The sequence below is a fragment of the Cricetulus griseus genome, chromosome 7 (assembly GCF_003668045.3).
Source record: "Cricetulus griseus strain 17A/GY chromosome 7, alternate assembly CriGri-PICRH-1.0, whole genome shotgun sequence".
NCBI lineage: Eukaryota > Metazoa > Chordata > Mammalia > Rodentia > Cricetidae > Cricetulus > Cricetulus griseus.
The window spans coordinates 134,268,993-134,295,273 of NC_048600.1; the positions used below are offsets into that span (position 1 = coordinate 134,268,993).

The 26,281-nt window shown below is 41.0% G+C and overlaps 1 protein-coding gene across 1 annotated transcript; it reads left to right on the forward strand.

The window, feature by feature from the left end:
- The first annotated feature begins 1,969 nt into the window (after nt 1-1,969).
- On the forward strand, nt 1,970-25,302 carry Ptchd3 (patched domain containing 3). Its single transcript, XM_027425302.2, has 6 exons — nt 1,970-2,241; nt 2,404-2,594; nt 4,408-9,129; nt 10,024-10,145; nt 21,062-21,207; nt 23,283-25,302. Exons 3-6 carry the CDS (start codon nt 8,044-8,046, stop codon nt 24,776-24,778), a joined length of 2,850 nt encoding a protein of 949 aa, XP_027281103.1. The 5' UTR covers nt 1,970-2,241; nt 2,404-2,594; nt 4,408-8,043; the 3' UTR covers nt 24,779-25,302.
- The last annotated feature ends 979 nt before the right edge of the window (nt 25,303-26,281 follow it).

The window sequence follows — 26,281 nt, forward strand, 5'->3', positions numbered from 1 at the left end:
TTTTGCCTTGTTTCACCCCATGAGTCTACATTATTATTTATTAGCACAGCCTGCACCATCCCCCTAAAGCAGTTCTATGGCTCAGTTCTGAGGCTGGAGGGATGTAATTTTTTCCTGTGGTACTTGAGGGATTGCTAGGAAAATGCTAACTTAAAATAATCTTTATTTCCTATATACAGATTATGGACTATTTATTGTGTAATCCTTACATTTGTCTGGAACTCAGTACTGTATACCAATTGGTAATTTATATCACTAAAATATAGTGTTCATAATTCAAAAATTGTCACTGTTGTTACCTGCTGTGTGTTCCTATTCATATCCTCCCAAATTGCACATATATTGTCTGGATATGGGCTTCCTGCAGATTCAAGGAGGGACTTTGACATTGTCATCTAGGTTGGCAACTGATAATAATTTTTTTTGCTGTGTAAATACAGATTTTTAGTTTTATCATCCTCAGCTGTAGGAGTTTGAATTGACCAAAGTGTTAAAAATATCTCTTTTTATCACCAGCCCATTTTTAAAATTGCTTTAGTCTCAAGCCCTTTACAGACATAATATATATCCAAATCCTCAAAAATAGACACACAAAACTTAGTACAAATTTGCAGGTAGAGTGCCCTTTAGCTGTCATGTTTGCACTCTTTTGCCATTGTGATAAGAAGTTAACTGAAAGACCAACATGCTGGATGTTCTCTCCTCCCCAGACAATTCCTCAGTGGAAGCTGAAGCCACAGGCATGAGGTATTGAGAACATGAGCCTATGTTATCTCTTGACAGAGGAGCACTCCTCTTCATTGGCTCAGCTCAGTTTCTAGAGATTCTTATTTTTGCTCTAGATGTGAGACATCTGGCTCTCAACTTTAATATTCCTTCCCAGCCACAAGGCTTACATGGAGAGATGATGTTTCCATATTTGTTGAGTCTCAAAAGGAGCATCCAAAGGCTTTGGCTGAGGCCATTTTGTATACATCACTGTCAAGGTCCTGGAATGGAGGCTATGCTGTGACCCTGAGGGTGTCAGTTTCTGGACAACCCTTTGTTTTCAGGTTCATGAGTACGTTGTGCTTCAGACAGATTGTTGAGATTGTCAGCCAAAGTCACAGAGCTAAAGGGACCCCAGAAAACAAGCATACCACATGGATAGCCACACACACCAACAGGAGGAACCAAGCATCTGAATCCACACTGCAGTTACTGCTGTCACTCTTCCTCTTGTTAGAGTTGTCAGACAGGACTGGTTAGGGAGAGTTTTTCATAGAAGTTCCATCAAAATGGCCAGAAAGACTATTCAGAATGGTTGCAATAGGAAGAGAAAACTGAACACAGAATAGCTAGGTATGTGTTCACAGCTGACCAGGAATGTTGAAGGGGAGATAGAAAATTACAAAGAAGAACTGGGTTAGTAAAAATTTTAAAAAAAGAACTGGGTTAGTAAGGCAGGCGGTAGGATAAGAACATCTGAATGGGATTCAGGTTTAACAGGTCCAGAAAAGGGCACTGAGAAACCTGGGAAGCATAGGCAGGGAGGGAGTGTTTGTCATCCACCACTGACTCTTTTACAGGCAATTAAGAAGGTGGTTCAGACCAGAAAAGGACTTGTAGAAAAGGGGGAATACTGTCCATGTGGCAGCAGGAGGCTCACAGATTTAAAGCCAGCAATGATCATGATTCACTACTGGAAGCTCTGAGTAGATCCTTGGTTCTATGCCTATACATTCACTTCCATGGTGACTCCTCCTTCTTAACCACCTCCGCCACCCCTTTTGTGAGTTTCCTCCTCATAGGCATCTGCTCTGTTGTCTTGGAGATGTGACTATTCTGACTCTCCCTCAGCTCCACCAACTGGCTCTTTTTCCTGCTTTTCCATGACTGGCCACAGCTCCCAGCATATCTGTGCCAGGTTTGGTTGTACTTGGGACATACTTGGGTTCTATGTACATGCTTTTATAGATGAGCACAATATTGTTTTCTTAAAAGAAAGAAAAATGCAAGTAACAAAATTAACTAGCTCGTCATGAATGGGGTCATGTGAGGCTTTTAACAGATGAAGTGTTGCCTTCATTTCAGACCAAGCTCAAAGAACAGGTATGGAAGTTTCTCTGTTGAGAAACCCTGATGGATGGCCAGTGGATTTCTCCTGAAATGCAGAAGCTGAAGCTGCTTCATCATAACTTGACCAGTTTTCCCTGCCTGTCCTGTTGTGCCAGCCAAGAGAGGGAGTCAGAGACCCAACAGGTAGGAGAGGAAAAATAACAGGAAGGCAGAAGAACTGGGACAGAGAGGAGTATATGGGGAAGAGGTCATTAACAGGGAGGTCTGGCAAAGGGAGGAAGGATGGGCCGAGGGATATGGGAGACTCAGGCCTGAGCTGTGACAGGGTCTGATTCCCTACAACAGGGCCATCATTGTTGTCTCAGGCATGGAGAACAGAGATACATCTGGGAGGAGCAGACAGATGAACTATTGCTCTGGTACTTGGAGCTGAACACATCCTAGTCCCTAGAGGCTTCGTTGTGGTTTCTGGTGCTGCACATTCTCACTCTTCTACCTCTGGATGCTGCGTTGTTTGAGAATACCCTTCTTAGAAGGTCTGTACCCACAGCATGAACTCCCTTCCCTGTTCTGATCTGTCTCCACTTCAGTGTCTAATACAACCTCACATGTGCTATGTCCAAAATAGAACAAACCCCCCACACACCAAAAAAAAAAAAAAAAAAAAACCCAGTCTTCCTGCCTAAGTTATGCATTGCTCAACTTGGCTCTCCTCATAAGCCCACATCCATCCTTTATTTCCCAAGGCTCCAAATTTTAAGTCCCCAATTCCTCAGCCCCTCAGCCCCTCAGCCCCTCAGACCTATACCATTCCCTGAGTAGCTTATCTGGCTTAGACTCTTTGAAGCCTCTCAGTGTTTTGCTGCCCTTCCCCCTACCCACTGGTAGCCAAATGATTACTTTAAAAAGAAGCCTAAGTCATGCCCACTCTTCCTACATTTCATTTTTAAAAAAAAACCATAGTCTTCATCACAACAGAAAGGCTTTAGGGGGGGTTCCTGCTGACCCCTTGTCCTTCAGCACCCCTAAATAATGAACCTCTATCCTGCTCACCCACTAGAAAGCTCTTCCTACAGGTCCATGCAAGCCCAGCCTTGCAAAACGAAGGCACCCGGGAAAACAAGATCACATTCTGTCTTCCCACGTCCTTGAGAAGAATGGTCATCAACAAACAGCAGGAGCTCAATAAGTAGGAGTGGCTAAAATTCCAGTAGAGTATTGATGCCCATATTCCATTTGAGGGGCCTGTCCTGAAATCATATTATCTGAGCAGACCCCTCTCCCATGCCAATGCCTGCTTTTCTGCCTGCAGGAACTAGATTTTGGCATGTGAAGTCCCACCAGACCTCTCACAGACCTGTTTTTTTCCCTTCCATCCACCTTTTATCTCCTGGTAAAACCATCAATATAGCCTGTCTTAGAGGATGTTGGGTTAGTTTTTACAAAGGGTCTTGGAGAAGCTAGAGTCAAACTTTAGGCTCAGTTCAGTAAGAATTTCAGTACTGTACCCCTTTCTTAAGTATTAGTGTTGGTAGTGTCTCTGTCTCCAGCCATATGTGCTGAAGGGAAACAATGATCCGGCAGCATCAAAGTGTACCATCCCATACTGCACTAAGAGAACGTATCTCTTTTCCTCCGGCTATTCCATGCCCTCCTCCCACTTGTTTCCTTGTGCCATGCTCTGACTGCAGGAGCTTAGTGGGGGCAGGCAGGTCTGTATTCTTCCCTCTGTTATGCTCTAGACAACCGAGATTCCAAGTGTGACAGGGTCTTATTTAGCACCAATAGTCCCATTAGATCGCAGCACAGCCAGGCACATCACCACTTTGCAATATGTGCTTTTGGAGCTCCTGCTCCACTGTGCTTTAGAGCTTGTTTTTCCTTCTGTGAGCTTGGTGCACGGTGAGGGAAAGAGCAGGTGCAGCCAGGGATAGGGTATGGTTCCTGTCTCAATTGTTTACTGCCCAGGGGTTCTTGCTTCTTGGGGATTACAATTCTAGTTAACAAACAGCTTGGGGATGTTTGGTAGGTCACTAAGAACCTCCCAGCCAGCAGCCATGCTCTATAGATTATGTCTAGTTGCCTCTCTCATAGCACCAAATACAGCTGCCAAGAATGGTCAAATCTTTCCCCAACAAAGCACACAGCTGGAGATATAATCCAAGCCAAGCAAAAGGAAAAATTAACTTGTAGTTACATTGGTAGTTGTGAGTCGAGCCCAGTCTTGCTCTTTACTCTGCTGACACCACATGCTTGTGCAGAGGAACTGACCCAAACTATTATTTCCTTTAGCCACATATTAGTAACCATTTCAGAATTTCCTTAACGTGAGAAAAATTTTCCTTTCAGGAAAAAGACAAACTTTGTGAAGACACCCTGAAGGTGCTCCAACGATCCTAGACAAAGAATCTACTTTCCAGAAAATTCAAAAATCATATTTTCAGGTCTGAAACTTCAAGTAAAAGTTTGTTAAGTCCCAGGAGAGTGAATTAAATGTTGTTCTTTATAAGAGTTGCTGTGGCTGCGCAGTAGTGGCACATAACTTTAATTTCAGCACTTGGGAGACAGAGGCAGGTCTGTGAGTTCAAGGCCAGACTTGTCTACAGAGTTCCAGGACAGCTAGGGCTACACAGAGAAACCCTATCTCAGAAAAAAAGAAAACAAGAGTTGCTGTCATCATGGTGTCTCTTCACAGCAATAGAAACTGTAAGACAGAGGCTAACCTTGGATGTCATTCCTTTGGAATCATGCACTGGCTCAACACTGGGATTTTAGAAGCGCTCCCCCCCCCCATTAAAAACAAAACCAAACAAATCATGGGTTTGGAACATCAACTGAAGTCCTCAAGCTTGTATAAACAAGCACTCACTCCCAGCCTCTCACTTATTTCATTGTCAGAAACCATCAGAGAAGGAGCTACCAAATGCAATCCTGCAAAGCACAATCAGCTGAAAGGCTGCACAGAAAGCAGACTAAATAGGCCACACTGTCCATAGTTAGTAACCTGGAATCTGAACTCCATTGAAAATAGAGGGCTGACTTTCGCCAAGAAGTGCAGTTCTAGGTGACCTCAGCCATTTGACCTTCTCTTTCTCCATTATTGACTACTCAAATCTGCTTCCTGCCACCAGCTACCTTACCAAAATAAGCGCCAGCTCCACTTTTGAAATTTTGAAAAATATTCATGGCCAACTGTGTCACACCAGTAAAGGCTACCTGAGGTGAGAAATAAAATTTTGAAAATTACATTTTCAAAGAACATTTTCGGATCCAGGACAGTGGCAACTTTTTACAGCTTTTGTGAAAAAGAATTAGTTTATGCTGACCACTGCTAACTAGCATTCAAAGTCAAACTTTGTAATTACACAGGACAAAATGGAGACATTTTTAAAAATGTGAAAGAATACAAGGTAGAAATTAAGAAACTAGAGGAAGAACAGATCAAACATTGGCTTCTCATTTTTCTGTAGGGGTATAGGGCAGACCTTTGCTTAGGTTTAGGTTCTTGGAGATTTCTCTCTTTGCCTCTCGTCTCAAAGTTCTTTTTCCTGGCTGGTTTCTTACCCATTAAAATAGATTTATGGTGTGATCTTTCAGGCTACAGCTGGGTTTTGATTCAAAATACTACTGATGTCTACCAATGATAATCTCCAGTATCCTTGAAATTCTTTGTACAACTATTTCTAACTCTGAAATATCTTAGAGAAACCCAGCCCCTTGGGTATGTGATACTAAATCTTCCCTGTCTGGGGCCTATGGAGTAGGAGTAAGCAATTTTACCCAGGAATCCTGGAAAGCATCCTCATTGTGGAAAGCCTCAGTGAGTAAGTAAAACAAGGTCTAGGGTTTTAGAGATTCACATATACTGATGTTACTAGGGATAGAAGAGTCTCTGATTAGCTAAATTGTTTGCAAGTTATTCATGTAGCTTCAGGGACACAGCTTTCATCCCAGTTGTCATGTATGCTGTACTGTAATTGCTGGTAAAATACCTATCTTAGAGTTTCCCATGCTTCTGTATGTACCCCTCCCACCAGTCATACTCCTGTAATTAACTCATTTGTGTTCCTCTAAGTAGTCACATAGTATCTTCTCCACCTGTCCCATCCTTTGCTTGTTCTCCATATCTATTTCTTTTCTATGACACTAGGAATTCAACTTGAATCTCCTTCAGGAAAGTTTTGTCTTCTAGTCTTGCTGTAACCTAAGTAATTTTATTAAAAAGAGATCTTTTTAAAATAAAACAAAATGACAAAAGGTCTAACACTATCTTTTCAATTTCTACCCCAATTGAAGCCAAATTATTCAGTGTCTGAACTGTTGTATTTATTAAATTTATTCATTTTCCTTTTTTTTTTTTTTTGGTTTTTCGAGACGACAGGGTTTCTCTTTGGCTTTGGAGGTTAATACAAGAACTCTGGAACTAGTTCTTGTAGTCCAGGCTGGTCTCGAACTCACAGAGATCTGCCTACCTCTGCCTCCCGAGTGCTGGGATTAAAGGTGTGTGCCACCACCGCCTGGCTTCATTTTACTTTTTGTATTGATTTACTTTGGATGTAATTTTTAGGTGTGTTTCCCTGAACATTACTTTCATTCTATCACTACGCATGACAGGGTAGATTAATAGTTAGTCCATGTATTATTAGAATTTGTCCTGGTGCATTTGTGTGTGTGTGTGTGTGTGTGTGTGTGTGTGTGTGTGTGTGTGTGTGTGTGTTCCAGGATCTTGTACGTGCTAGACAAACACTTTAACACTGAGCTATAGGCCGTTCCTTAGCTTCAATATATTGTTGAGACAAGGTTCAGCCATGTTGCCCAGACTGACCTTGAACTTACAACCTTTCTGTCTCAACCTCCTGAATAGTTAGGGCTACTGGTGCAGACCACTGCATCTGGCTTCAGCTGTAATTTTTGACCAACTCTAAACAGACCAGTTTAAGCACTCCGCTTAACATACTCACTGCCACCATGTGTCAGAATAGTTGTGACAACTTACAGGAGAACTTAGCCTGCAGCTACAACAACAAAATCAACAGAAATATACAGCAGATAGCTAGACATGTAGCAATTGGGTTGTTAGTAGGATCTATTTGAGGGAAGTTCACAAGACCTACCCCTGACTCTTCCCTGATATTTCAACCCCCATTCCACCCTTTCCCAGCATTAGGTAGGCAAGGGCTGACTGTAAGAAGTAAAATGTTGACTGAGGGTGAGTCTTTTTGGTGGTACAGCTGTCTCAGTAAGTACCCTTGATTTGTTTTAAAAGTGGGGAGGGCAGAATCTTTCTTTAATCTGTTAGACCCTTCCTTCTTTGGGGTGAATAAACATTTGGAAATTTACACAGTTGCATACCACAATTCCAGGATGGGCACAATAACTCAGCAAACCAACAAAGAATCTGTCTCCTGCTGTGGTGAAAATAATGGATACTGTTTCATTGACACTGCAAAGCACACAAAGATGCAACAAATTTTGGAGAAATTTTGTTCCATGTTCTTAACCAGTCTCCAATAAATGCTATCTGGTTGCAGGTTTTTTACTTACATATAAAAGAAATAAACTGGAAGCAACAATCTATGTGCTACAGTTCCTTCTTTGGGTATTAATTTATAATGATTCTCAAATCTAGCTGTCTCAGTACAGTTTTCATTTAGATTGGAAACTGTAAACTTCAGACTGATAGAGGTAACTTTGTAATTAGGAAAAGCAGTGTTTCCTTCCTCTAAGAAATACTTAAATACTTCCTCTGGTTGGCATTTACGTTTGTTGACAAACTTAGATACAATAATAAGCCTCAATCTCAGAGATTTGACAATCTAATAGGGGAAAAGAGACTAACCCATGACAACAAAGCAAGTGTGAAGTTGTCCCTGCCACTGGGATGCCAAGCTGGAGAGGGTAAACTTACGCTCCCAGAGAGGAATTTGGTAGGGGTGGAGAGGTGCTCCACGGGGCTCTGGCTTGAGGAGATGCTCTGTGACGAGAATGTCACTAACTCTAACCCTGGAACAGACCCGGACCTGGAAGGTCACCTCGGCCACGTGCTCCCAACCGTTGCCACCAGCATCCGGGCACCCGAGCAGCCAACGGTCCCTGGGTCCCAGACCGTTGGGGTGCAAGCCGCTTGGCAGCAGCTCCTGTGAACAACTGCATTGCGACATGATCTCCTCCAAGGTGGCCCCCAGAGCGGAAGGTCAGCGGGAGATGTTGTCTGAAGGTCGGTTGGAGGCAGCGCCACCTAGCGAGGCGGGCCCTAGCTGGGCTGCAGGGCCGCCATCGGAGCGCCTGCCACCCCTGGGTCAGGAGGCACCTCCGCCACTTCGCTGCCATACCGACTGCTTAGAAGCACCCCTGTCGCGCTGCTTCCTGCGCCTTGGTGCCTCGGTGGGTACGCACCCCTGGCTGTTTTTGCTTGGGCCGGCGCTGCTGACGGCCGCGCTGGGCACAGGCCTCCTCTTCTTGCCCAAGGAGAAGGAGAACCTGGAGGAGCAGTACACACCGATTGGAAGCCCTGCCAAGGCTGAGCGGCGCTTCGTGCAGAGTCACTTTAGCACCAATGACACTTACCGCTTCTCCGCCTCCAGGACCAGCTCAGAGGCCAACTTCGCATCCATCCTGGTGGTGTCTCTCACCAACTCGCTGCTGGAGCCGAGGATATTTACGGAGGTGAGCAAGTTGGACAGAGCGGTGCAGGCGCTGAAGGTGGTACAGGAAAACGGAACACAGATCCTTTACAAAGAGGTGTGCGCCAAGTACAAGACCCTGTGTGTGCCACCCAACCCTCTGCTGCATGCCTGGCAGCATAACTCGACATTGGATCTGTCAAACCTCATGTTCCCCATCCATAACTTGCCCAACCGCCTCATCTACTTGGCGGGCTTCTTTGGGGGAAATGTCTTGGGCGAAACGATGGGAAAAAATCAGCGACTTGTGGAGTCCCGAGCAATGAGGCTGCTGTACTACCTCAAGACCGAGGATCCGGAGGACAGTGAGCGTAGCAAGGCATGGCTGACTCACTTTCTAGACCATTTTAAGGACATGAAGAGCACTCTGAGTTTGGAACAGACAGAGGTATTCCGGAAGTTAGGGTTTATAAGGGAGGCCAATAAGGGTGGGAGATTTGGAGATGAGGTGGTCTTTGAATTAAAGCTGGGTATGCTCGCCTGTGCTTGGTATGAAATCCCACTGTAACATGGATGGATGACACCAAGATCATAAAGCATTGGTATCATTCTGGTCTGTACACAAATACTGTATCAGTAAGTCTGTTTTAGTACAGAAACTGATTTGCACACTTGGTATGGAGTTTGGTTTTCTAACTTGAAAATTATTTCTTTTTGTTGAGCCCCCTCTTGTTCCCAAAAGTCCCTAAAGCCTGTTTGTGCCCAGTGGAATTAAAGGCGAAACTTTCAAGTTCTGTCATGTTGTTTAAGAAGATATATAACTAGTTCAGTCCTTAGTTCAGATATAGATATCTTTTCGAGATATAGATAAGGCATCTAGCTTAGTATTGAAGTATATGTTATCTGTTAAAATTCTGGGCCAGCAATTCCAATATATAGCCCTAGTAAAAGCAAATGCCTACGGGGAAGCCAAGTGTTTCTTAAAGAGCAACTAAGGCAATTAAAATATGAAAAGATACCAATCTAATAAGATTTAGAAAATGCCGAAATTTCCACATTTGTCAGTGAGGATAAGGTCTCACAGTTGTTTATAAAATTCAGTTTTGTATTGTTTAGATTTAGGGTTAGTTCCTGCCCCCCATCTTAGCCAAAATGCAGAGAAATTATTAAACTTTGCATGTTGGGGGAAAGGTTGGAAAACACACTGCAGATTTTATGTGAAGTGAATCATTCACTTTTTACAGGGTGCCTATTAACATCAAGTGTCCAGTAGTTCTCAGTGTTTGGTGGACTCTGGAATCGGGATGTACTTCCTGAACATGTTTTTTGTTTGTTCTGGCAGGTAGTCTACTTTACATCCCTTTCAAGACAGCTGGAGTTTGAGGCAACCTCCAAGACTGTGATCCCTCTGTTCCACCTGGCATACATTTTAATCATACTGTTTGCAGTGGTATCATGCTTCAGGTAAAACTCATTCATTTTTTACTTCTCACTTTGTGATATATTGTGATAAAACATACACGATATACAATATTCCATTGTAACAATTTTAAGCAGACAATTTAATGATATTAATTATATCCATACTATTTATCCATCTCAACCATCTGGTTCCCAGGTTTTTCATCACTACTAACAGATACTCTATGTTCATTAAGCAATAACCCCATAAACCCCTCTCCCACAGTCCCAGACAAACTTTAATCTACTTTCTGTCTCTGAATTTCCCTAATCTAGACTTTTCCTTTCTGCTCTTTATGGGTTACTCAGTCTAAAGAAACCAGAATAGATTAGGACACTTCTGTAAGCTTTGGTTTTATTTTTTTCCCTAGTTTTACAGATTTCAAATTATTTGAGTTTTTCTTTTAAGGTCAGTATGTATTGTCATACATTTGCTTTGTCATTTCATTCTGTAAGTTACAATATTGTGTCACTTGATAGAAAACCAATACCAAAAGAAACTTAAAGTTCATTTTGGCTTATGTTTCTCAAGAGATAGTTTATCAGGGAGCAGGGAGCTGGCTGTTCACATTTCATGCACTCATAGGAAACAGAAAGACAACAGGGCTATTGACCAGTCCAGCAGGACAGGTTATTTGTAGGTCTCGAGGGGGTACCACCTACGAGTCAAATGGGGGCGAGAGAGGAGGGAGACCAAGCGGCGCAAGAAAGGACAAGAGTCCGTCTGTGCAATGTCAAGGTCTCGATTTATTGGGGCTTAGAGTGGGCTTAAATAGCCCTGCAACAATAGAATTGGGGGGAATAATAGAAGGAACATCAGGTATTTGCTGGGACTGGAACATTCTTCTTGTCAGCTGGAACATCTAGTGGTCTTTCTTGGAACAGCGAACAGAAAAGCTCCAGACCCTTTCTCGGAACAGAAGCAGTTAGCAGTTCCACTTGGCCAAACCGTATCTAATTACAGGTTACAGGAGGCTCACAGAGCTGGCTTTAAACCGAAAACTTAAAGGTCATTAAAAGTCTTAAAAAGGTGGGCTTTAAGCCGCATAGTTTTGGGCCCACGGCCCCTTATAGGCTATAAGCCCTCAAAGCTAGTCCCCAGTGATATACTTTCTCTAGAAAGGCTCTACCTACTAAAGATTCTGTAACTTCCCAAACAGTACCACCAAATGGGGACCAAATGTTCAAACACATAAGCCCATGAGGGAAATTTCTCATTCCAACTAACACTTTCTGCCCCTGGTCCCCATAAGCTCATGGCCATCTGACAATGCAAAATGCATTTAGTCCAACTTTAAACATTCCCACAGCAGTGGCTGGAGAAATGACTCAGCAGTTAAGAGTTCTTGCTGCTTTTGCAAATGACCTGGGTTTGGTTCCCAGCACCCCCACATGGTGGCCAACAACTGCCTGTATCTCCAATTCTAGTTGGTCTGACCCTCCCCTCTTTTTTTGTTGTTGTTTGGTTTTTTTTGTTTTTTGAGACTGGGTTTCTCTGTGTAGCTTTGGAGCCTGTCCTGGAACTAGTTTTTAGACCAGGCTGCCTCTGCCTTCCAAGTGCTGAGAATCAAGGCGCATGCCACCAGTGCCTGGCTCTGACGCTCCCTTCTTATCACTGCAAATGTGCTGCAAGACATATATGCATAAAATAAAAAATACAAGTCCCCATAGTTTTAAGTTTTAGCACTGTTCAAAAGTCCAAATCTTCTTCTTGAGATTCTAAGCAATTTCTTAACTACGATTTCCTATTTTAAAACATAAAATTATATATCTTATAAAATGGGACAGAATATATATTTCCCTTCCAAAATGGAAGTTTAGGGGAGGAAATCCAGACTGAAACCCAGCAGAGCAAATACAAAATTTTCTAGCTCCACATCTGGTATCTGGGCCGTAAGTTTCAAAGGGCTTAGATGCCTCAGCCCTTCCAACTTTCTTGCTAGCAATGCCTTTCTCTCTTGGGCGGTTCCATTCCCTGTATTCATCTCTCCTTGACACATGTCTCATAGTTTTGACATCTCCACTGTCTTGAGTTCTCAGCCACAATCTAGGCTTCACTTTTACAATTTCACACAATAACCTTTCAGGGCCTCTGACATTGGTATTGCTTAGCCTCAATGGCTCTTTGACACTATGTAGGAAGAATCAATGACTTTCTCAATTTTCCACCTTTCTTGTCTTTAGTACTATGTGGGCAACACTGTGAAGTTCACTAGCTTGAGATGGGCCCATGCATGTTTGCTTGGTTTCTTTTTCTAATTGCTGTGTTGCTTACAAGTATATTGTGTGCTACAAACCTTATTCTGTTTTCTATAAAGTGTTATTTTTACACACACACATATATATATATATGTATGGGATATGTGTGTGTGTGTGTGTGTGTGTGTGTTTGCCTGCATGTATGTCTGTGTGCTGTGTACATACTTGGTACCAGTGGAGGACAGAAGATGTTGGCAGATCCCCTGTCACTAGAGTTGCAGATGGTTGTGAGCCACTATGTGGATTCTGGGAACCAAACCCTGGTTTCCTGGAAGAATAGCTATAGTGGGAAATTACCAATAGGGAGTCAGGTAGAAATATAAGGGTATTTAATAGGGAAAAGCCTTAGTTACAGAGCGACCTAGCCAGCCGGTGGGTCAGCAGCCTGTAACGCAAGTACCAAAGAGAAACCGAAACCGAAAACGCAGTCACACTACGTTACTCTGACCACGCCCTCACAAGCCTGGTCAGGCACACCTGTAGCCAGCCCCTAAGAAGGCGTGGCTACAGCTTCCCGTACAATTCCCCTTTTAGTCTAAAAGAGGATTAAAACTCAACAGTATAAAGTATCCAAAATTAACAATCATAAAGGTAAAATATAAGAAGATACAACAATCTGCTTCTGTCACATCCTAACTATCCATGTTAACTAAACCCTAAAGTCATCTGAGAGAGGTATCCAAGCCTGAACACCTCCTTCCAATCCCAACCATAAACAATAGGAAGCTATCCCTAACTAGGTATATACACTATCCTAAGTGACAACAATGGGGAAAGGGGGCGTAGCAACCTCCAAGTTACTTCCTGCTGAAATGGGACAACGATAGTCATGTGGGGTCCTGTAGGAAGAAAATGTTAGTATAGTGAAGTCTTGAATGAATTGTATCCAGTCCATGTTAGATGGGATTCACTTGATTGAAGATCTCACTTGAAATCTTCAACTTGATTGAAGTCAGTACCCGAACCTCTGGCCAGAGTGTCCATTGAAATGGAGCAAGTTGGATCCAGTGCAGTCGAGGAGGTGTGGCCCATTTTCTTCCCAGGGTGTCCAGGGATTGCTGTCAGGCAGGTCTTCATTGGCTATGTGGGACTCAAACATAAACAGCAGAGAAATGTTTGCTTGTGTATGTACACATGCCGGGGAATGCAACCATGAGAGCATAACAATTATGAGAGGGTGTACACCTTGAGAGAAAGATCCAAGAAAAGACAAAGACAGTCCCCAAATTCTTCTTTTATTTGTATTACATCAATTGGCTTCTTGATACAATACAGAAACACTAAAGTTTAGTTAAATAACGTGCTTGGATTTTAGAGGAGGAAAGCCAAATCCACCTCTAAATCCAGCATTGGTTTAATTGAATAGGGACTAGGAAATAAAGAGAAATAGTTTTTTGAGAGACAGCTGTAAAGTTTACCGTATGGCACATTCCTTTTATTTGATGGTTATAGCTACCTTCTCTTCTTAAATATCTATCCATGTAGTGTCCTTTTCCTTCTGAAGATGAGTTTTCCTGTGAAGATAAAAGCAAAACAGTTCCCTTTCCTTTGGGGGGTTTCTATTTAGTTTATAAGATATACCTTAGTAGAATACCTGTCATTTGTCCTCGTTGAGAGGTTTTTTCTTTTCCAGTCGAATCTTGATCAACTTTGATGGTATCCAAAGTTTTTCTTCTCCTGTAGAAACCAATGCAAAACCCCTACCCCAACGTAACACATGTCCTGGTTTCCATACAGAGGTTAGTACATCTTTGAAGTATACCGGCTGATTGAGTTAAGCAGTTTTTTCCGTAGTCCAGTGTCTTTTTGCAGCTGTTTGTCCTTTTTCATTGGCATTAAGAACGTTTAGTGTTAATAAAGCATTATGCAACCTATGTTTGGGGGGTTTAGTCTTCCAAGCTTGTTTGTTGAGCATCTCCTTAAGTGTTCTATTAGATCTCTGAACCACTGATTGTCCTGTAGGATTGTGTGGTATACCAGTAACATGCTTTATGTTATAATATTTGAAAAATTGTTCCAATTTTGTAGAGACATATGCTGGAGCATTGTCAATTTTTATTTGTGTAGGTATACCCATAACTGCCATCACCTCTAGAAGGTGTATAATAACAGAATCAGCTTTTTTAGAGTTAAGAGCAGTAGCCCATTGGAACCCTGAGAATGTGTCTATAGTATGATGCACATATTTCAAATTTCCAAACTCTGCAAAGTGAAAGACATCCATCTGCCAAACCTCATTTCTCCGAATGCCCTTAGGATTACAACCTGCTGGCAATGGAGTTTGGTTATAAAAGGAACAAGTAGGACAGTTTCTCACTATCTCCTTGGCTTGTTGTCAAGTGATAGAGAAGTCCTTTTTCAAACCTTTGCTATTTACATGACGTTTCTTATGAAATTCTGAGGCTTCTAGCACACTTCCAATTAATAAACGATCAATCTCATCATTGCCTTGTGCTAGTGGGCCAGGCAGACCCATATGGGATCTGATATGTGTAATATACATAGGATTACTTCTGTTTCTGATAGTTTTCTGTAATTGTAAAAACAGAGAAGTTAATTCTGTATTATCAGGAACAAATTCTGTAGTCTCAATGTGTAACACGACTCTCTCTGCATATTGGGAATCAGTAACTATATTGAGGTTTTGTAAAATCCTTAAGTACCATGAGAATTGCATATAATTCTGCCTTCTGTACAGATGTATATGGACTTTGAACTACTTTACTTACCTCACCTGCTTTATAACCTGCCTTACCTGATTTGTTGGCATCAGTGTAGAAGGTAAGAACTCCAGAAATGGGAGTTTGTCTTACAATACGTGGAAGAATCCAGACTGTCTTTTTTATGAATTTAATTCTGTCAGTTTTGGGATAGTTGTTGCTAATTGTTCCCAAAAAGTCAGTAAGAGCTATTTGCCAATATTCATTATCTTTCCATAAGGAAGAAATTTCTTCATTAGTTAAAGGTACTATAATTTCTGCTGGATCTTTTCCAGTCAGCTGACGAAGTCTTAATTTACCCTTTAAAATCAAATTAGAAATCTTTTCTATATATGTCTTTAATTTTTTATTCTATGTGGCAGAAATATCCATTCCAATATAGTGTCTTCCCTCTGCATCAGAATTCCAGAAGGGTATTTTCTGGATGGCAAGATAACCAGAATACAGTCTAAATTAAGGTTTATCCGATCTACATGTGCATCCAATATTCTGTTTTCTACCCATTGTAACTCTTTTTCTGCCTCAGCAGATAATATTCTAGGACTATTTAGGTCCTTATCACCTTTAAGGGCCATTTTTAAATGCTTTAAGTCAAGTCCTTCTACACCAATAATCGTCTGTAATTGAGAAATTTCCCCTAATAAAATTTCTGAAGAGAATTAAGAGTTTGATACTGATCTCTCCTAATTTGTACCTTTTGAGGTCTGATTCTTTGTAAGTCTATCTTGTAACCTAAATAATTAATAGAATCTCATCTTTGTATCTTTTCTGGGGCAATCTGTAATCCCCAACGAGGCAGAACTTCCTTCACCGTTTCAAACATACGTTCCAAATTTTTCTTATTAGAATCTGATAAAAGAATATCACCCATGTAATGATAAACAAGAGATTGTGAAAATTTCTTACGAATTATTTCCAAAGGTTGCTGTACAAAGTGTTGACACAAAGTAGGGCTATTTAGCATTCCTTGTGGCAAAACCCTCCACTGATATCTCCTAACTGGCTGTGAATTATTAAGAGTTGGTACAGTAAATGCAAATTTTTCTCTATCATTTTCCTGTAATGGTATTGTGAAAAAAACAGTCTTTTAGATCAATGGCTATGATAGGCCATCCTTTAGGTATTAAGGAAGGTAATGGCATTCGAGGTTGCAGAGAACCCATTGGTTGAATTACCTTATTTATAGCTCTCAGGTCTGCCAGCATTCTCCACTTACCTGACTTCTTTTTGATGACAAATACAGGAGAATTCCAAGGACTGGTAGATTCCTTTATATGTCCAGCGTCTATCTGTTCCTGTACTAACTTTTCTAAAGCCTCTAGCTTCTCAGAGGTTATAGGCCATTGTCCTACCCAAACTGGTTCATCTGTAAGCCACTTCAATGGCAGGGCCTTTGGCTCCTCTGAAGGTCCATCATTTGTACCTAGTTTCTGTACAGCATGGATGGTTGGTAACCGTTTTCCATAGCGTCTTACCAGATCTTTTCTACTATCTAAAGATTGTACATAATTTGTATCTGACACTGGAGGAATATTAATCTGAGTATTCCATTGCTGTAAGAGATCACGACCCCAGTGATTTATAGCTATATCTGCCACGTATGGTTTCAGTATCCATTTCTGTCCTTCCGTTCCAATGCAGACCACTGAGTTAACACTCTGTCCAACTCTAGAATTCCAATTCCTAAAAATTGTACATTTGCCTCTCTAAGAGGCCATTTCTGAGGCCAAGACTTTTGAGTAATAATAGTTACATCTGCCCCAGTGTCCACTAAGCCAGAAATAACTTTATTATTAACCTTTACTTTTAACTGAGGCCTTTTATCATTAATAGAAGCTTGCCAAAATATGTTTCTCATTTTGTCCATTCACACTTGATTCTTTATCACTATTTAAATTACCATCTAGAGCAGTATCTTTTTTCACAATAGGCAAAGAAATATCTATTGTTCCTGTGAGAGATTGTCTTCCACTGCTATTGGGAATGACCTGACCTTTCTCGATGTGGGGGACTTCTTGAGGCCCCCCCTCAGGGTTTCCGGACCTTAAGGGGTTTCTTTGTATGTCCCTGGTCGATCTACATTCATTGGTCCAGTGTCTGCCCTTACCACACCTTCTACACAATCCAGAAGGCAGTGGCCTTCCATATGAGGCATTGTTAGAATTCATTTGTCTACAATTTCTCTTAGTATGTCCCATTTTACCACAGTTGAAACATCTAGGTTCCTGGAGCCTTCGTGGTCTCCAGGGGAAGGCTCTTCCTACCCAAGGTTCTGGTTCATAGTAGTAGTAACCTCTAGCCTCTTGGTATCTATGTTGACCTCTGTAAGGTGCTTCTCCTTGCCAAGCCCTTACATCCTCACCTCTAGACCTTTTAATTTCCTGTTGCCGTTTTAAACCTTTGGAGATGGCTTCTCCTACCCAAGCTCCAGTATCTTGCACATTATAGTCAATGTTGGCTGCATACAAAACCCATTCTTCTAGCAGAGCTGATCTGATCTTTAAAGGCAAAAGTATTCTTTTGCATATAGGGTTTTATTTTTATAAGCTATTGTATATATAATTGATTGTCTTGTTTCTGGATCTGTTACCTGTAATTCTACTGCCCTAGTTAACCTTTGTAAGAAGTCCTGGAACTGTTCTGTAGGTCCCTGTTCTATTCTGGTATAAGCTTCTAGGCCTTCTCCTGGCTCACGAACCTTATCCCAGGCATTTAATGCTGCTTTCCTGTATAGAGACAGTATATCGTCATCATATTCAGCCTGAACCTGTGGGTCAGCATAAATACCCTGACCAAGAAGCTTATCTAGAGGGGCTTTAAAACCTTCCTTTACGCCCTGATACTCAAGGAGCTTTGCCTCTTCCCTTACTAATGCCTTCCACTGGATTTGGCATGAATTCTCAAGTACAGCTGTTACCAATCGTTCCCAATCTGTGGGTGTCACCCTGTTAAAGGTTGCCCATGAATGTAATAGCTGTTTTACATATGGGCTATGGAGACCATATGAGACAACTGATTCTTTAATATTCTTAAGATCCTTCAGCTGTATAGGTTGCCATTCATAAGCCATCCGTCCATGAGGGTGTTTCTTAGAAGCTGGCTTTTCTCCCATGGTAGCTGGGTACACTAATGGTATACGAGTAACAACCTTAGAAGAATAGTCATGATACCTGGGTGGAGTAGGTGCCTGGGATTGGAGTGATTCTGCTTCTGAGGCATCCCAATGATCTTTAAGCCTAGCAATGATATCCTTTTGAAAAGTTTTAATCTCCTTAATCATAAAAGATTTCAAGCACGTTAGTGAATCTGTAAATTGCTCTAACTGCTCATCTACATGTTTTTCTAGGTCTTTAATACGATCATCCTTAGGCAGCATCTGGATGGCATGGAAACTGCCTTCTAGGTATTGGAGTCTAGATTCCAGGTCATGATTTGCTGATTTTGAGTCCTCAGCAATCGACCGTATGGACCTATGTAATCTGTCAGCCCTGTACTGTAAATTATCTTCCAAACATTCAAATCTCGACTCAAATTTCTGATCTGCTACCTTGGATGCTTTAATAACTGATTGAATGGCATTGTCCAATTCTTTAACCCTATGTTGGGTATTTTGCACCGTTGCATCTAGTTGATGAGTAACATTGCCTATCTGAGTTTCTAGCTGGCTACAGATATTCTTTAGCTGGTGATGGTCTTCTGACAGCCTAGCCTCTAAGGCCTCAGACATGGAGGATCTCTGTGTTTATCTTATCATAAATACGCTGCATCTCATCAGACAGCTTTATCTTTAGTGTATTGGACACAGAGCCAAGCTTATCATCCAATTTCTGTTCCACTTGCTGTACAATTGTGGTCTGACCTAATCTGTTTTCCAAAACCTCATTGCTTAAAGCTGTTATTTCCTGCAAGCAGGTGGTGAGGTCATCTCTGTCCTCTGGCTAGTAATACTATTTGTACCAGCAAGCTAACTGCCATTATGGCATATAGGCCAGTAATTGGCAAATTATCATCCTCCTCAAACAGTGAATTCACATAATAAGCAAAAATATTACCAATTTTAGCAAATGATAAATATTCCGCCATGATTTTACCTGATTTCTACTCCAGATGCAGTAAATATATTTGACCAGTGGGTGGCACAGGTGTTCAGTGAGTCCGCGGCGTTTGGCAGCAGTCGGTCACTGGTGGAGAGAGGTCACAAAAGCGGCTGCGCTTATCTTAGAGAGTATACGGCTTTGCGGCTGCAACCACTGAAACATGGGGCTTTCCCTCAGCAGCGGCCAGGGGAAGCCTCTGCTGAAAGCCCAGGCTTACTCACCTCTAGGCAGCTAGAAACTGTCTCTGAGCTGGGTGGATGGTTCTGAGCAGCTCAGCTGCAGCAGGTTGGCTGCTAGCCGGGAACGCCTGTGGAGAGAGGGCGCTTTCCGGGCCTAGGCCTCGGGCCCGATGGAACCCACAGCCTGTCCCAAATGGGGTGTAGGTTTCCAATATCCCACTTCTGACACCAGATATAGTGGGAAATTACCAATATGGAGTCAGGTAGAAATATAAGGGTATTTAATAGGGAAAAGCCTTACTTATAGAGCAACCTAGCCAGCCAGTGGGTCAGCAGCCTGTACTGCAAGTATCAAAGAGAAACCGAAACCGAAAACACAGTCACACTACGTCACTCTGACCACGCCCTCACAAGCCTGGTCAGGCACACCTGTAGCCAGCCCCTAAGAAGGCGTGGCTACAGCTTCCCCTACAAATAGCCAGTACTCTTAACTGTTGAACCATTTCTACAGCACCTTTTTCTAACTCTTTAAGGGGTTTGTTGAGGTCTGAAAAGCTAAGTCCTTCACTATGACTTGAAGGTTATTCTGAGGGATTTTCCATTTTCCTGTATATTTAGCTGTACTCTGAGCAGATGACATGAAGCTTTCAGCCCTGTTTTAATCTTGTGGAACCACTGTTGAGTATGCATTTTCCACCTCCTCCAAACAACATTGTCAATTGAAGCATCATTTGACATTATTGTATGACATACTTGTGATGTTGGGAGATAGTGATACCTTTAAGAATTAGTCTGTGAAAAATGAATGGACTGATGTCTGCAGAAAGCACTGGCATGGCTCTCATTAGTTCCTGTAACAGAAAGTTGTCATGAAAACAGCAAACCTTGCTCCTAAATCTATTTTCACATCTTTCTTTTTGTTCTCCCTCCCTCCCTCCCTCCCTCCCTCCCTCATGCATTTCCACCATAATGACATGTACTGTTACAACAGTGAGAGGAGCCTTTGCAAAGATGCTGTATCGTCCTCTTGGACCTTCAGAATTGTGAACTAAATCAATGTTTTTCTTTTTATAAAGTATCAAACCTCCAGTATTTTGCCATAGCAACATAAGATGAAACAAGCCACCATCTATTACCTACTGTATTCCATTCATACCCCCTGAAAGAGCAGAGTTAACATTTGCAGTGCTTAGCAAATTTTTATTCTGAAATGCTAGCCAGTGGATTGGTGCTCAGATAGTTACATAATCACCCAGGTATGTTTATAGATTCCCAACTTTATTGTCTCCTCTATTTTTTTGTGAGTTGATAACGTAATAGTACCTGGCTGGGTGGTGGTAGTGCACACCTTTAATCCCAGCACTCAGGGAGGCAGAGGCAAGTGAATCTTTTTGAGTTCAAGGCCAGCCTGGTCTACAAAGTGAGTTCCAGGACAGCCAGTGTTACACAGAGAAACCCTGATTCAAAAAAACAAACAAAAAAACTCCAAACAAACAAAAAAGAATTAATAGTACCTGTTAGTTTAAGGTCTCCATCAGACAAATATGGAAATTATTATCCCAGAGGCTTCTAGAAGCCTTGGTATCTAAGTCAACAACCAATTAGTAGGATTTCTGTATGGAAGTTACTATCACATGTTCTTATTTTTCCCTCTAAATTTACAGGTTGGACTGTGTAAGAAGCAAAATGTTGGTAGCAGTCTTTGGAGTGTTTTCTGTTGCCATGTCAGTGGTGAGTGGCTTTGGCCTGATGCTGCACATAGGGGTCCCATTTGTGATCATAGTTGCAAATTCACCGTTTCTTATTCTTGGTGAGTAAAACAAAATAAGAAGTTGTGTTGAGTCTGTAGGTATATGAAGTGGACAAGGAGGTACATTTGTGTAGGAGACTTAAGCAACAGGAAGAACAAATTGAATTATCTATCTTCAGAGTTGGAAATATATAGTATTCCAGATAAATAAAGGAAAGAAATATGCACTTTAGTTCACACAGAAAATACAACAAGAAATCTTTTGTATCAAGGGATATACACTAAACTAAAAAAAGGAGGGGGGTTTGTAGATTAATTGGTACTAGTGAGACCATTTTGGAATGTTTTATGTAAACGAGTGCCCAAGATTCTGCTGTAGGAAATGTATAAATTGGTTTGTGTTCCCCAAGTTTATAGCAAAGAACTATCGACCAACAATTTCATTTCTATAAAATTTATTTGATAAATGTAATTGATCATAAGTAGAACAAATGGGTTTATTTTGGTGTATTTTATAATAAGAAAATACTGAAAATAAACTGAACCCATATCAATATGGCATCTGTCAAATCAAACATATTAAAAAATGGAAACCATATTTTGCCTTTAAAAAAAGACAAATGTAATGAATTAAATGAAAATTTCTCATTATAAATTAAGATACATGCAATGGATAATTACATGGGTATAGTTGCATAGAACAAATTCTAGATGAATTTTTAAAATGTGTTTCAGGTTTATCCTTTGAAGGGTGATTATAGTTTTTTGTATTTCTGTTTTTAGAATTTGTTTTATAGTAAGTTTATATGTCAAACTATGCAATTTCAGTCCCCCCCTGTAGGTAATAGGTGGGTTTATACTGCACATCAGTTTAGCCCTCCTCTTCAAAGTACACCTTCATGTTTGTACACTCAGCCACTGTGCCCATAGTTATGAATAACTGTAGGGAGATATATTTATTGTAAGCCAGTCTATATTCACTGTATTTATTCAGTCTGTATCCACAGACGTATAGATTTATATAGAGCATATGTATAGGCAATTCCAACAAGTTAAGAAATATGAGAATTTCTGAACAAATTTCTCTAAGTATATAAAATAATTTTTTAAAAAACCTGAGATACCATTGCATTCCACTCTTGGTTCTCAGTGCCTCTGATTGTTTCCTTTGTTCAGCTTGAGTCTTAAGCTAATAGTCCTAGGGTGCTACCCTACAGTCTATGTAGCTTTGTGCAAGTTTTTGACCTTTCTACCTCAATCATGTCCATGAATATCTTAACTACAGGCCAGCTTGTAATTCCCAGTGCTCTCCTAACCTTAACCTATGAGAAAGAAGTAAAGATCAGCATTGCATTCCCAAAACCTTCTGTTAAACACACATGGAAATAAAAGCACAAGTGAGTGCAAGTAGTCTCACCTGCAGTCTAATGTCGGAGGGAAATGGAATTCATTGTCAGCAGGCTCGGACTGTCTAGTCTCCTTGCTTTTCTCTCCTCATTCTTTTTTCCATTGTTAATGTCAAAGCTCTCAAATATTCTTCAAATCTGTTTCAAGCCAACCATGCAATGGCGCCATGGAAAAGGATCCCAAAGATTCACTTTTGCACACCTTTCTCATATCAGGACCAGTGAAACAGTCTGTCACCACATGCTAGGTGTCAAATAGAAACCACCAGGGACACTAGATTTGTGCATATGCCTGGAAGTAAATCTATAAAGTGGGTGCTATAATAAAAATGGCACAACTTGGAATGCCTTATGCTACCTGAAAACACATTTGCCAACTCCTATTTCAAGCAAACAATGTTTGATGGATGTGTTTGCATATTAGTTGAAATGGCTCATGGGATCAAAGATAGATTGCTGATTCTGTTTCAACTGGCATGCTGTCACACAGATGTTCTCATTTTATCACAAAGACACCCTGGGGAAACACTAGAGAGTATGCTATGCACTAACAATGTAGGTATGTACAAAGCTAAGACTTATTACAGAGGAAGAAGTGACAAATTCCAAGACCAACTGAGAAGATGGTATTTAAGGGGAGATCTGCAAGACAAGCAATAGAAAATGCTCAGTTATTTAATATTTAATGTGTATTATTAATATATAGGAATATCTGTTCTTTTGTTACAGGTGTTGGGGTTGATGACATGTTTATTATGATTTCTGCCTGGCAGAAGACCAGCCTCACGGAAAACATAAGAGAACGACTCTCCAATGCATATTCAAAGGTGGCAGTGTCCATTACAATCACCACTGTCACCAATGTCCTTGCTTTCTATACAGGAATCACCAGTTCTTTTAGATCTGTACAGTATTTTTGCATCTATACAGGAACCACGCTGCTCTTTTGCTATTTTTATAATATCACCTGTTTTGGAGCAATTATGGCTCTAGATGGTAAAAGAGAAATTACATGCTTCCGCTGGCTGGAAAAGCCAGACCAAAAATATGCCTCATTAAAAAAATCCTGCTGTGTCCCATTTGGTTCAGCCCCAGATGAACATGGAGAAGACAAGCATCCAATGAATTTGTTCTTTAGAGACTATTTTGGTCCTTTCCTCACAACGGCCAAAGCCAAGTTTTTTGTAGTGCTGATATATATTTTTTATATCGTAAGCAGTATATACGGATGCTTCCAAGTGCAGGAAGGGTTAGATCTTCGGAACCTGGCAAGTGATGATTCCTACATCACACCATATTTTAATGTTGAAGAAGATTATTTCTCAGATTATGGTCCAAGGGTTATGGTCATTGTTACTGAAAGTGTTAACTACTGGGATGGTGATGTAAGACAGAAACTGGACAAATGTATGTTAAAATTTGAAGAAAATGAATATGTAGATAAAAATCTCACAGAGTTTTGGTTGGGAGCTTATATTCAATATATGAATAGCAGTGGAAATGATCCTAATGACAAGAATACATTTATGAATAATATTTCAGGGTTTTTAAAAATGTATCCTGTTTTTACATTTGATGTTAATATTTCCTCATCAAATGAAATCACTTCTTCCCGGGGCTTCATCCAGACTGTAGAGGTTTCTTCCTCAAGCAATAAGAAGAGAATGTTACTACAGTTACGAGGCATAGCTGAAAACTGTGAAGTTCCCTTAATGGTGTATAACCAAGCATTCATATATTTTGATCAGTATGCTGCAATAATAGAAAACACTGTCCGAAATATCATGGTTGCATCAACAGCTATGCTCATTGTTTCCTTATTGTTAATCCCTCACCCAGTGTGCTCCTTGTGGGTTACTTTTGCTATTGCTTCTGTGATTGTGGGAGTTACCGGTTTCATGGCATTCTGGAATGTTAATCTTGATTCCATATCCATGATTAATCTTGTTATTTGTATAGGTTTTTCTTTTGATTTTTCTGCACACATCTCCTATGCATTTGTTTCCAGTACTGAGACCTCAGTAAACAAAAAGTCAATTGAGGCCTTATATATGCTAGGCTATCCAGTGTTGCAAAGTGCAATTTCAACAATAATAGGGGTGTGTGTTTTATCTGCAGCTAAAGCTTACATCTTCAGGACATTTTTTAAGATTATGTTTCTTGTTATGTTTTTTGGGGCTGCTCATGGCCTAGTTTTTATTCCAGTATTCTTAACCTTTTTTTGAAAGTTAGTTTGAATACACAGTAACAAATAACCCTAGCCAGTTATAGAATTCCTAACAACCTGAATCCAGTCTTATTATAAAATGTACTAATTAAGACTAGTCAATAGAAAAAGAGATGAAATTAGAAGGGGCATTTCAGGATAAGAAGAAGCAGGGGTGAGGGTTAGAGGGAAGGGAGGTAATGTGGGACTAAACAAAGCACATTGTATACATGTATGAAAATGTCTCAATAAAAACCATTAGTTTGTCCAATTGGTATACACTAATGAAATATGAATTATTAATGTATAACTGAAAACAGATATAAATTGTTAAAAATAGTCATTTCACTTTAAAGATGTTTCCTTGGCTTTGAAGTTCTTTAATATATTCTGAGAAAAATTAAAATATCTTTACTTAATTGATAGAAGTGTTATCATCTTTATTCCAGTGTCTACAATAAGTCTTAGTTTTCTATTGCTGTGATAAAGACAATGACCAAAATAAACTTTGGAAGGAAAGGGTTTATTTCAGTTTATAGCTTACAACCCATCATGAAGGGAAGTCAGGACAGGAACTTGGAGGCAGGAACTTAGACAGAGACTATTGAAAAAAATGCTACTTACTGGATTGCTCCTCATGGCTTGCTCAGCCTAGTTTTTTACATACCCTAAGACACCTCTCCAGGGATGGACCTACCTAAAATTGGCTGGGCTCATAAAGGAACTATAAGCTAGATCCTAAGGGTAACGAGCTGTCAAAGATAAGACCTCTCTCTCTCTCTCTCTCTCTCTCTCTCTCTCTCTCTCTCTCTCTCTCTCTCTCTCTCTCTCTCGCTCCCTCTCCCTCTCCCTCTCCCTCTCCCTCTCCCCAAGACAGGGTTTTTCTGTGTAGTTCTGGCTGTCGTAGAACTCACTCTGTACATCAGACTGGCCTTAAGCTCAGAGATCTGCTTGCCTCTGTCTCCTGAGTGCTGATATTAACGGTGTGTGCCAACCCTGCCACCTCTAACATAACACTTTTTGAGAACCTACGTGTAGTGAGATATCCACCCCACCCATTTGGGAGTGGTCACAGGTTCGGACATGAAGGAGCATAGGACTAGGTCTGGGGTCCTGGACTCCAGTGCTCTCTCTTGCTTCCAGTCGGGTCACAGAGGGCAGCCTGGGTGAATCCTTGGAGCTGGAACTTGCAGCTGTCACCCACTTCTTGTATAAGTGCATTCTCCCCAAATAAACTTCACTTAACCTGTACTGAGTCTAGTGGATCTTGATTCCCACACAATACAAAATGTAGTTTTTTGAAGGAGAATAGTATTTAACTAAGGATATGATAAAGTTAAATTGAGTGAAACATTTATCCAACATCAAATTTCAGATGTCCATGTTCAGGCTCAGACCATGCCTGGTTTGAAATACCTTTCCTTCTAGTGTTGTTCATTTGACTTGTGGGGAGAACTGGGATGGCTGTGGGAACCCGACACTTGATTCAGGAGGACCGGTCACCACCCACGGGATGGCTGTG